This window comes from Trichechus manatus, unplaced genomic scaffold (assembly GCF_000243295.1).
Source record: "Trichechus manatus latirostris isolate Lorelei unplaced genomic scaffold, TriManLat1.0 scaffold00069, whole genome shotgun sequence".
In the NCBI taxonomy this organism is placed as follows: domain Eukaryota; kingdom Metazoa; phylum Chordata; class Mammalia; order Sirenia; family Trichechidae; genus Trichechus; species Trichechus manatus.
In genome coordinates this window covers 2571707-2584462 of record NW_004444005.1, presented here as the reverse complement: position 1 = coordinate 2584462, position 12756 = coordinate 2571707, and the positions used below count along the sequence as shown (strand labels likewise).

At 39.0% G+C, this 12756-nt stretch overlaps 1 protein-coding gene across 5 annotated transcripts in view; it reads left to right on the top strand.

Annotated features, from left to right (window-relative positions):
• The first annotated feature begins 207 nt into the window (after positions 1-207).
• The window catches only part of RBMS2 (RNA binding motif single stranded interacting protein 2), a 55045-nt gene continuing 42496 nt past the window's right edge, over positions 208-12756 (top strand). For 4 of the 5 annotated variants that reach the window (XM_023734556.1, XM_023734555.1, XM_023734553.1 and 1 more), the window contains exon 1: positions 208-338. In XM_023734556.1, the coding sequence (XP_023590324.1) occupies positions 273-338 (66 nt within the window). In that variant the 5' untranslated portion in view covers positions 208-272. The remainder of the gene's footprint in view (positions 339-12756) is intronic. The other variant, XM_023734552.1, reaches the window with a different exon arrangement.

Below are 12756 nucleotides of genomic sequence, written 5' to 3'. Positions count from 1 at the left end.
AACTACTAAGCCCATGAAAACAAAACAAAAAATATTTTGGGCATTAGGACCCAGTGGAAGTGCCTTATTCAGACCCTGGGCGAACTTCTCTCAGTGACGTAAACTAGCGGCCCGAGCTCGTTCTCTACCCGCCCCAAATCTCTCTCCCTCCCGCTCCTTTTCTCCCCCTTTCTCCTCCCCCTCCCTTCTCCCTCTCCCCTCTCCCTCTCTTTCTCTTCCCCCTCCCTATCCCTCTCTCTTCTCTCGCTCAGCTCCCTAAGATTAAAGAGAAAATGCTGCTATCAGTGACTTCCAGGCCTGGGATTCCGACTTTTGGCTATAACAAGAACAACAAGAAGGTAGGGAAAAGCGCTTTTTCGGACTCCAGTTACTTCCTTTTCTGGGGATCTGGGAGTGCCCTTGGCTTATCATTCTCGTTTAGGAGGGGATCGGGATTCCTGCCTCCTCTCAGCGCCTCTCCCTTTCCCCCTACTTCTTTCGGCATCTTTTCTCACCTGGGTCTGGAGTTCCGGGAATTTACAGTCCTTGTACGTGAGGCCTGAGAACGCAGGGGAATTAAAAACAAATCCAGCCTGCAAGTTTGTATCTTTGTGAAATGAAGTTAGTTGGACTTCCTGCTGATGTACCTCGTCTCCGCAGGGATAAAATGTCATCTCAGACTCTGGCCCCCCCTGCAACCCTCCCCAGCCCAAGGTTATTTTATTCCTTTGATTAACTGTTTCCATTCTCCCCCACCCCCACCTTCTCCCTCCCCATACCACCAGCATTATCGGGTGGTTGAAATATCGTCAGTGAAATCACAACAGCTTCATTAAGAACTGACTATACTCTTCTAGACTAGATGGAGACCTTACCCCACCCAGCCTGTAGGGAAAGAGTCTTGAGAGAGGACATACCTTGGGGTTAAGGCTGAAAGCTCTGCGATTCTTTGGGTCTTGCTGCTGAGCCGGTGCTGAGAGCTGTGCAGATAACCAGGCTCCGTCGGGATCCTTGGAGTCTTTATGATTAACCCACAGCTGCCGGAGAGTTGTGCCCTGATTGGGCACATGGGCGTTCTGGGGAGAGGTGGACAATCGTGCCCACATTTGCCAGGGAATATCCTTGGCGGTTTCTTGGCATTTCAGGGCTCACACAGTGCTGATTAGGAGGAACTTTATATGTTGTAGCAGGAAGACCTTTTACCCTCTCTGAACGTTGTATTTGTTCTTTGAAGAAAAATAGGTGCTATAGACATTTAGGGATATTTTTCCTCATCTAATGGAGTGTTGGGGGTGGGGAAGGATTCCTGCTGCTTTCTCAGATAAGTGAAGAAAACGATACATGTTGGTTTAAATGCAAGTCTGGATCAAGGCAGTGGGTAAATGTTTAGACTTGGACTGTTTAGTGTTTATGGACCTTAGTTTACCTGGTATTCATACTGTTCATACTTAAGAAATACGGGTCCCGACGTAGTTGTAGGTTATCAATAGTTTTATATATATATATATATTTATTTATAGTTAGGGGGTATTTCATCTGTCTTTATTCTCTTCAGATCTTATATAGTACTATATGAAAGTTTCTTTCTTGACTCCCCCCACCCCAAGTCTCTCAGGTTACCCAGAACCCATTAAAGTAAAATGAATTCTAAAAATTAATTTTTTCCTCGTTAGGGATTTCGTGTATTTGAAGCTATCTAAAAGCTTCTGTCTTCTCAGTTCTTCACCCCCCTTGGACTGTAGTAAACATTTAACTGGCTTCTAAATCTAGGATAGTATAGGGGACGAGAGGAATGGTTGTAGATTTGAATTCAAATCTCCTGTCTCCTTCCAATGATTTTTGTAAAGTTTGGGAAGCAGTTCAGGGAACATTCAGACCAATGGGGGAGGAAGTAGATAAGTAATTACTAATGCATTTGTCAAGAATCCTTTGTGTTCTTACAGGTTAATGTCCTGATGACATGTAAGGATACTGTATATGTACATCGCTTTGTAGCTGTGTATATGACTCCTTGTGTGCATGTCGGTTTCGGTATACTTAAACGGAAGCACTGCTACAGTGCTCTTTGTCTTCATGCCGGTGTTCACACGTAGGGCTTAATGTGTTTGCTTCTCTCATTTGGGAAGAGTGTTTTGGATGCATTTGCTCAATGTAATCTGTGTATTTTTATACCCAAGGTTACATTAAAAAAAAACTTTATTAGTTTTTAATAATAAATGTAAGACATACTCATTAAAAAAAAAAAGAAGCATAAAGAAGTATATAAAATAAAAAGCCAGATCTTCCTTTCATGTCCTGTAGCTCCTCAGCTACGTCCCGCTCCTCAAGGAAAATAACTGGTAGCTGTTTGGTGCGTGTATCCCTCCAGATTTTTTTCTGTGCCAAGGCAAAGTTTTAATTTTGACAGTGGCTTATTTGCCATTTCTGTTAAGAACTGTTTCTCAGGTGGAACAAGTCTGTATAATAAAGTTCCTGAACCTGTCCAAAACATTTTAAAAACAGAAATAAAGTACAGTTAAATTCTAAATTCCTGAAAAAGTACAAATTATAAATACCTGCTGTTTTAAATAAGGAGAGTTTTTACATCTTAATTTATTTTTAGCTGTAATCATCACGCATAGTTTGTCAAATAAATAATAATTGTCAGTGACCTGTTTGAAAAGCTACTCTTTCTATATCATTTGAGTTTGTGACTTGCTGATTTAAAAGTATATTTGTTTTATATATTTGACCTTAAAAAAATAGGATTATTTTATTTTGAGGAATGTTTGTATGCCTCACTTTTCAGGGAAGGTGTTTCAGTAGAACCCATGACAGTTACACTTTCCTCATTCTGTTTTGGCTGGTGTTGAATATAGGAGTGCAGTCCACAAATGTATAATGCCTAATAAAGGCAGATTCTTTCTGAAGATGTAGTATTGAATTTCCGTTCCTTCCTTTGGGATTAAAATAGTCACAGAAGGGGGAAAATGTGGGTTTCAAAGAGGGGTTCTGCAAAATAATTTAATGATACATTTTTGTAAAACATGTTTTAATGGCCTTCAAATTACTCTTGTTTTTTTTAGTGGGGGGAAAAAAGGCTGAAGTAAAAAGATCACAGTTCTAGGGTCTCAACACTGTTTCTTCAGTGTTTGAAGGAGTTGCCTCAGAAGAAAGATTGGAGTGTAGGTGAGATTGAGAGAGGAAATGTTTGGGATTGAAGGAATTTCAGACTTGTATGCGACCTAACCACGCCCTCACTGACATCATCGCCCTGGCATGTGTTATTATAATTTAACTCCTCATAGTATCAACAACCATTTCCTTTGGAAAAAAGGAAGAAAGGACTAAATTTAATTGGGGATGATTTGCTTTCCCTTACGTATTTTGCATAAATTTCTGTTTCCTCATGATGTTAACATACTAAGGACCAGTGAAGGGAAGAGAGGCAATGGAGAGAGCAAGACTGACAGGTAAGCATGGCCAGATCCTCCCTCTTCAAGAAGTTTGAGTTATCTGAGATTTTCCAAAGTGTTTACTTTTTGAGAGAGGAAAGTGGGGAGCATTACTATAATTGTTTATTTCTAACAGGGAGAGAGAATTTTATCTGTGTTATGTGTTGACTACATTTCCATCAAATCAGATTTAATAGAACTGAGAACTAAGAACTTTTAGTCTAACATCGCTTGACTAGTGGCAGCTATTAGTTCTGTTATCAGTAATAAAATTAACTCAGTTGGTTAAAGTTTAGTGGCAGTCACTTTCCAGTTGATCCTTTATTTTAATTTTTAGCACCACTACCCTAATTTGAGGAGACCCGTGGAGCCCTGGTGGCGCAGTGGTTAAGAGCTTGGCTGCTAACCAAGAAGTCGGCAGTTTGAATCCACCAGGAGCTCCTTGGAAACTCTATGGGGCAGTTCTGCTATGTCCTGTAGGGTCACTATGAGTGAGAATGGACTCGATGGCAGTGGGTTTGGTTTGTGGCCCAACGGTTAAACACTAAGCACTCACTGCAAACCAAAGCTTGGTGGTTTGAACCCACTTAGCTGCTCAACAGGAGAAATACCTGGCAATCTGTTTCTATAAAGATTACAGCCAAGACAACCCTATGGGGCAGGTCTACTCTGTCCACATGAGGTCGCTATGAGTAGAAAATCGACTCTACGGCACCTAACAACAACACTCTAATTTACTGACTGGCTTATTGCTACCTTTACTAGTATAATAAACTTCCCACATGACCTCCTTGCCTGTTTCTCTGTCCCCTGCCCCTTGCCCCTAAGTAATTTTATACCTGCTGCCAGAACAATCCAGCAGGCTAGTGCTGAGCACTTCCTATATAAAAATTTTTAATGGCTCCACATTACCTACCAAAGTCCAAATCCCTAACCCAACATCCATAATGTAGCCAGCCTTTCCGTATCCTACCTCAACCCTTCCATTGCCATGATTCCCTTCCATTTCCTCTACTATAGCCCAGTTGCATTACCTGCAGTTCCCTGGATATACCCTTTGATTGATTGTTTACATTTCTCATTCCACAGGAAAATATGCAATAATACATAAAAATACAGACAAAAACCAGGACAAGGAAAAATATAGATTAGAATAAGAGGTTAGTAGGAATTAAAAAACAGATGTGCAAACCATACTTACATGCTGTAAGATGAGGACTGAAGAATAGTCATTGATTTTGACGGTATAGAGGTGGTTGGTGACTATGATGAGCAATGTCAGAGTGAGGCGCAAAAGCAAGCAAGGTTGGAATGGTTTGAAGAGTGAAAGGAGGGGAATAAAAGTGAACAGAAGGTAAGGAAGTATAGATGCTGTGTACAGACTAATCTTTTAAGGACTTTGATTAAGATGGGGAACAGAATCCAATTAAAAAATGGGCAAAAGATCTGATAGATATTTCTCCAAAGAAGATATAGAAATAGCAATGAAAAGATGCCCAACGTCATTAGCTATCAAGGAAACACAAACCAAAACCACATTGAGATGCCACTTCACACCCACTAGAATGGCTGGAATCAAAAAGACAGCTTAATAGTAGAGTAATTGGAATACTCATGCGCTGTTGATGAGAATGTAAGGTGGTATAGTTACTTTGGAAAGATGTTTGGCAGTTTCTCAAAAGATTAAACATGGAGTTGCCATATGATCCAGGAATTCTACTTCTAGATATACACCTAAGAGAAGTGAAAACATATGTCCACATAAAATCTTGTACGTGAATATACATAGCCTCGTTATTCATACTAACCAAAAATTGGAAACAACCAAATGTCCTTCAGCTGATAAATGGATAAATAAGATGTGTATACCCATACAAGGAGCCTTGGTGGCGCAGTGGTTAAGAGTTTGGCTGCTAAACAAAAGGTTGGCAGTTTGAATCCACCAGCTGCTCCTTGGAAACCCTATGGGGCAGTTCTGCTCTGTCGTATGGGGTTGCTATGGGTCGGAGTTGACTCAATGGCAATGGGTTTTATACCTATACAATTGAATATTATATGGCAATTAAAAGTACTGAAGTAATGATACATGTCACAAAATGGATGAACCTTGAAAACATGCTCAGTGAAAGAAGCCAGTCACAAATGACCACATATGATTCCATGTCTAGAATAGGCAGATCTACAGAGACAGAAAGTAGATTAGTAGTTGCCTAGGATGGGGTGGGGCACTGAGATGAAATGGGGAGTAACTGATAATGGGTACAAGGTTTCTTTTTGGGGTGATGGAAATGTTCTAAAATTGATTGTGATGTTTACACAACTGAATATTGGAAAAACCATTGAATTTACACTTCAGATGGGTGAATTCCATGGTATATGAATTATATCTCAACAAAAGTAATAAAAAAGATGGGAAGCACAGAAATAAAAACTGGGTGAGAATGAAGGTGGTGTCAAGAGAGAATTTTCTTAAAGATGGCAGATATGGGAGCCAAAGTGTAAAGAGAAGCATGACCAGTTATTTAATACTTGTTCTAATGTGTGTGTGTGTGTGTGTGTGTGTGTGTGTGTGTGTGTGTGTGTGTGTTTGTGTACGTATAACCAAAAAAACCAAACCAGTTGATGTCAAGTCCATTCCAACTCATGGAGACCCCATGTGCTTCAGAATAGGACTGTGCTCCATAGGGTTTTCAGTGACTGTGATCTTTCAGAAGAAGATCGCCAGGCCTTTCTTCCAAGGAGCCGCTGGATGAATTTGAACTGCCAGACTTTTGGTTGGCCAATCACTTAATCATTTGGACCCAGGAATTCCATATGTATATATACGTATATTCACATTCCTCCCATTCTCTGATCCTTTTTGTTGTTGTTGGGCCTCATGTATTCTGCCTCTCATCCTTTTTGTTGTTACTTTCTTCTGGAATGGCCTGCACCCACATTCATTTAATAAGTCCAGCATACTAGGCCCTGGGGTCTAGGCATGATTGTGGCCCTTGAAGAGCTGCTTCTAAACTTTGTCTTTCAAAACCCTACCCACCTCTTCAAGGTCAGCTGAAATGTTACCCTCTTTTATAAAACTTCTCCTAATCTCTCTAGCTCCCAGCTAGACTCTTTTTTTCTGAACTCCCATAATATTTTGTACATAATGATGGGGTTCTTTTCCAACGACTCTGATGGAAGTCGAATACCTAATTTTTTTTTTTTTTTTTAGTTTTCATTATTATTGTCTTTTATTATCAGTATCTTTATAAATACAGTCTTTGGGGGTTGGAAACATTATAAACTTACAGATATATTTTAATACATACACATAAAAAAATATACAAATCATAAAAATGTACTCCAACGATGAAGAGTTAGACAGTGTTGACATTTTGTCAGTTGTGGTAGTAACTCCACTTGGGGAAGTTCTGGAACATCTGGATTATAGGGATGCCATTTCTAGTCAGAAAATTAGTGAGAGTTGTCTGTATGGTCCTTTTCTTTTTTTCTTCATATATTTCAAGGTAACATCTCACTGCTTCCCAAATCTGTCTGTCAACTTTAACAAAGCGTTTGGGTTTATGTTTTCAAGCAACTGAAGCCCCTGATTTAGTTTAAACAAAACTTAAGCTGATCCTTTCACTGTAAAATTTTTTGACAACTTCTTTCCTTCCTCTTTCTCATTAGCTGTTTCTATTGCAGCATTTCTTTCCTCTTCAAAATCCACTAAGTCCTGATCTGTCAACTCCCCTTCTTTGTGACCTATGAGCTGTTCCACATCATCAGTACTGAGTTCTCTGTTCAGCATTCTTGCCATACGGATGATTTTTCCACTGATCTCTTCCATCATATTATCCTGATCAAATGCTTGGAGCATGTTTACATAACTCAGCAATTTTTTCCATATCCCCTGGAAGCATTTTCCTGTAACTTCCTCCCAGGAAGATGTAATGTTCTGAATACACTGAGGAATATTATAATTCTTCCAGAAATCACATTATGTTACCGTACCTCCATCTGTTGCAGCTATTGCCTGAGCAAACATAGTCTGTAGGTAGTATGCCTTGAAAGTGGCAACTGCACCTTGATTCATAGGCTGAATCACAGCTGTTGTATGGAAGGTAGATACACCACTTTCATATCTTGATTTAGATCATCTGTATGAGGAGGATGTCCTGGGGCATTATCAAGTAGCAGCAGACTCTTGAAAGGAATGCTCTTTTCAAGGCAGTGGGCAAGTACTTCTGTGATGAACCAATTTAAAAACCAGTCTTCGAATAACATAATCGTCATCCAGGCCTTGGAGTTACTTCAGTAGTAGACTGGCAACTTATTTTTGTCAATGTTTTTGAATGCTTGGGGGTTTTCAGAACATAAACAAGAAAAGGTTTTAATTTGAATCCAGCAGCATTTCCTCCAGACAGTAGTTTTATTCTGTCTTTAAATGCCTTGAAACCAGGCATCGACTTCACTTCTTTGTGGAAACAGATGGCTGTCCGTAAGTGCGGTTTGTCATAACTTGAATGTGTCATAAGTTGGGGACCACCTGTACTGCATATGTGACTTTACATAATTTTGCATTGTATTGAAATCATTTAAGTAATTGTCTAATCTTCGTTGCTAGAGTGTAAACTCTAAAGGTAGAGACGGTGTTACTCCTTAAGTCTATCTAGTAGATACTCAAAAAGATACCCTAATAAATGTGTGATTAAGCTAATGTTAGATGCTAAATCAAGCTTACGCAAAGGCAGGCAGCATTGTGTTGTATACAAATCCTGAAATACGGAGTTAGACAAATCTGAGTTTAAATATGGCTTTTGTCACTTATTAGCTGTGTGACATAGTGCCACGTTTTGTAGGCTTTCTGACCTTGAGTTCTTCATCTTAAAGTAGTGATAGATCTATTGGATTATTTTGAGGAACAGTCACATTTATAATTCTATATCAGCATATACACAGGCTGTTATTTATTTAAAAAAAAAATTTCTTGATGCCTTTTCTTCCTCCAGCTGCTTCTTTTACAGTTAAATACCTTGAGAGAGTTAGACATACTTGCTGCCTCCAATTTCTTTCCTACCATTTTCTTTTTCTTTTATTATCTTTAATATATTATTTGATAATACAAAGATCACATGTAGTTACGAAGCTAATAATAAGAGGAACAACTGTGAACCCACCTTCCAACTCAAGAACTAGAATTATTACTTATAATTTGTATATATTTATGTTTTGAGTTCCTCCTCATCCCATCCCCCACGTTCACCCTAGAGGTAACCACTATCATAAGTTTTGTGTTTTTAGTTTTTAAAAACCTAGTTTTAAAATAATAAATGTATGTATACTTAAACAATATATTGTTTAATTTGCTTGTTTGCTTTGTTCTAAGTACATTGTATGCATTGTCTCATTAAATCCTTACAATTTCATAATTTTTATCCCCATTTTACAGATGAGGAAAATGAGGTACAGAGAGTTGAATAAGTTGCTCAAGATCACAGTGCTAGTGAATGGCCCAGCTGGGATTTGAACCCCGGTAGTCTAGCTCCAACTCTGTGCTTTTTACCACTACCGTGTTTGTTACCTTATTGTAGTACATAGTCTTCTGGGATTTTTTTTTTTTCCATTCAGTATTACATTTTTACAGTTCATTCATGTTGCACAGAGCTGTGGCTCGTTCATTTTTTAATGCTGTATAATATTTCATTTTGTGGATATATTTTACCATAATTTATTTATCCATTCTCCTGCCATTGGAATTTTGGATTGTTCCCAGTTTCTGTTTTCTTTTTTGCTATTCCTAACAGTGCTGCTCTGAATGTTCTTATTTATGTGGTACACTTGTGCAAGAGCTTCTCTTGGGTTTATACCTAGGAATGGGATTGCTAGGTCTTACTAAGGTATGTGAATATTCAGCTTTAAGAGATAATGCTAAATTGCTTTCCGAGTGTTAATGCCAAATTTATTTTCATCAGCACTGTATAAAATTTCCTGTAGCTTCACATCCTGTCCAGTTATTGGTGATGCCAGATTTCTCTCATGTTCTCTTTCTCTCTTTCTTTAATTTTACTGTGGTAAAATATATATAACAAAAAATTTGCCATTGTAACCATTTTTAAGTGTAAAATTCAGTAACATTAATTGCATTCACCATGTTGTGCAACCATGACCACTGTTTATTTCCAAAAGGTTTTCATCACCCAAACAGAAACTTAGTACTCTTTAAACAATAATTCTCCATTCCCCCCTCCCTCCAGTCCTTAAAAACCTCATTGCCGTCCAGCGAATTCTGACTCATAGTGACCCTATAGGACAGAGTAGAACTGCCTTGTAGGGTTTCCAAGGAGCAGCTGGTGGATTCGAACTGCTGACCTTGGGTTAACAGCCAAGCTCTCAACTGCTTGTATTTGACTGTTCTAGATATTTCATGTAAGTGGAATCATACAATATTTGCCCTTTTGTGTACCTCATTCTGCATAATGTTTTCAAGGTTTATGCATGTTGCAGCATGTATCAGAATGTCATTTCTCCTTATGGCTGAATAATAATCAATTGTTTGGAGCCTTGGTGGCGCAGCGGTTAAGAGCAATGACTGCTAACCAAAAGGTTGGCAGTTCGAATCTACCAGCCGCTCCTTGAAAACTCTATGGGGGCAGTTCTACTCTGTCCTGTAGTGTCGCTATGAGTCTGAATTAACTGGCAATGGGTTTGGTTTGTTATGGATATACCACATTTTATTTATCCATTCACTTGTGTTGTTTCCATCTTTTGGCTATTATGAATAATGCTGCAGTGAACACTGGTATACAAGTATCTGTTTGCGTTCCTGCTTTCAAGTCTTTTGGGTAAACATCCGGGAGTGGAATTGTTGGGTCATATGGTATTTCTATGTTTAACATTTTGTGTAACCACAAAACTGTTTTCCACAGTGGCTATACCATTTTACTATTTTACATTCCTACCAGCAATGTAGGAGGGTTCCAGTTTACATCCTTGCCAACACTTGTTATTTTCCATTTTTCTGGTAATAGCCATCCAAGTGGGTATGAAGTGGTGCCTCATTGTGCTTTTAATTTGCATTTCCCTAATGACTAATGATGTTGAGCATCTTTTCATGTGTTTATTGGCCATTTGTATATCTTCTTTACCCATTTTTCAATTGAGTTGTTTGTCTTCCTGTTGTTGAGTTGTAGGAGCTCTTTATGTATGCTGGATATTAAACCTTAATCAGATATATGGTTACCAAACATTTTCCCCATTCTTGTAGGCTGTCTCTTCTTTTTTCTTTTTTTTAAATTGTACTTTAAATGAAAGTTTACAGTTCAAATTTCTCATACAAAACTTTATGAGTAGAATTGCCCCATAAGGTTTCCAAGGAGCAGCTGGTAGATGTGAACTGCTGACCTTGGGTTAGCAGCCAAGCTCTTAACCACTTGTATTTGACTATTCTAGATATTTCATGTAAGTGGAATCATACAGTATTTGCCCTTTTGTGTCTGACTTACCTCATTCTGCATAATGTTTTCAAGGTTTATGCATGTTGCTGCATATATCAGAACTTCATTTCTGCTCTGTGAGCCTAATTGCACCCATCATATTGTGACAGCACACTCCTCCTTTCCACTCTGGATTGCCCGCGTCCATTTAACCAGCTCCTGTCCCTTTCTGCCTTCTAATCTCACCTCCAGACTGGAGCTGCCCATTTAGAATCATGTGTCTACTTGAGCTAAGAAGCACGCTCTTCACAAGTATCATTTAATGTCTTATAGTCCAGTCTAATCTTTTTCTGAAGAGTTGGCTTTGGGAATAGTTTTAGGTTTGGGATAACACAGAGTCCACAGGTCATGTCTTCTGGGGTCCCTCCAGTCTCAGTCAAATGATTAAGTGTGGTCCTTTTACTAGAATTTGAGTTCTGCATCCCACTTTTCTCCTGCTCCATCAGGGACTCTGTTGTGTTCCCTGTCAGAGCGGTCATTGGTGGTAGCTGGGCATCATCTAGTTCTTCTGGTCTCAGGCTGATGGAGTCTCTGGTTTATGTGGCCCCTTTTGTCTCTTGGACTAATATTTTCCTTGTGTCTTTGGTGTTTTTCATTCTCCTTTGCTCCAGGTGGGTTGGGACCAATTGATGCATCTTAGATGGCCGCTTGCTAGGTTTTAAGACCCCAGAAGCCACTCACCAAAATGGGATGCAGAACATTTTCTTAACAAACCTTGTTATGCCAGTTGACCTAGATGTCTCCTGAAAGCATGGTCCCTAGACCCCGGCCCCTGCTACTCTGTACCTCAAAGTGCTTGGTTGTATTCAGGAAACTTCTTAGCTTTTGGATTAGTCCAGTTCTGCTGACCTCCCCTGTATTGTATGTTATCCTTCCCTTCACCTAAGATAATTCTTGTCTATCTACTATCTAGTTAGTGAATTCCTCTCTCCCTCTCTCCCCACCCTCATAGCCATCAAGTAATGTTTTCTTCTGCGTTTAAACCTTTTCTTGAATTCTTATAATAGTGGTCTCATACAGTATTTGTCCTTTTGTGACTGACTAATTTCACTCAGCATAACACCTTCCAGATTCCTCCATGTTATGAGATGTTTCACGGATTCATCGTTGTTATTTATTGTTGTGTAATATTCCATTGTGTGAATATACCACAATTTGTTTACCCATTCGTCCGTTGAAGGACACCTAGGTTGTTTCCATCTTTTTGCTATCGTGAACAGTGCTGCAGTGAACGTGGGTGTGCATATGTCTATTCATGTGATGGCTCTTATTTCTCTAAGGTACATTCCAAGGAGTGGGATTGCTGGATGTTATGGTACTTCTATTTCTAGCTTTTTAAGGAAGCGCCAAATTGATATTCAAAGTGGTTGTACCATTTTACATTCCCACCAACAGTGTATAAGTGTTCCAGTCTCTCCACAACCTCTCCAACATTTATTATTTTGTGTTTTTTGGATTAATGCTAGCCTTGTTGGGGTGAGATGCTATCTCATTGTAGTTTTGATTTGCATTTCTCTAATGGCTAATGATTGTGAGCATTTCATCATGTATCTGTTAGTCATCTGAATGTCTTCTTTGGTGAAGTGCCTGTTTATATCCTTTGCCCATTTTTTAACTGGGTTATTTGTCTTTTGGTTGTTGAGGTTTTGCATCTTGTAGAGTTTAGAGAGTAGCTGTTGATCAGATTTCTCGTAGCCAAAAGTTTTTTCCCTACACAAAATTTTTTTCTGTAGGTTTTCTTTTGACTCTTGATGAAGTCTTTTGATGAGCATAAGTGTTTGATTTTTAGGAGCTCCCATTTATCTACTCTCTGTTCTGGTGTTTGTGCGTTGTTACTTACAGTTCGTATTGTGTTTATGCCATGTATT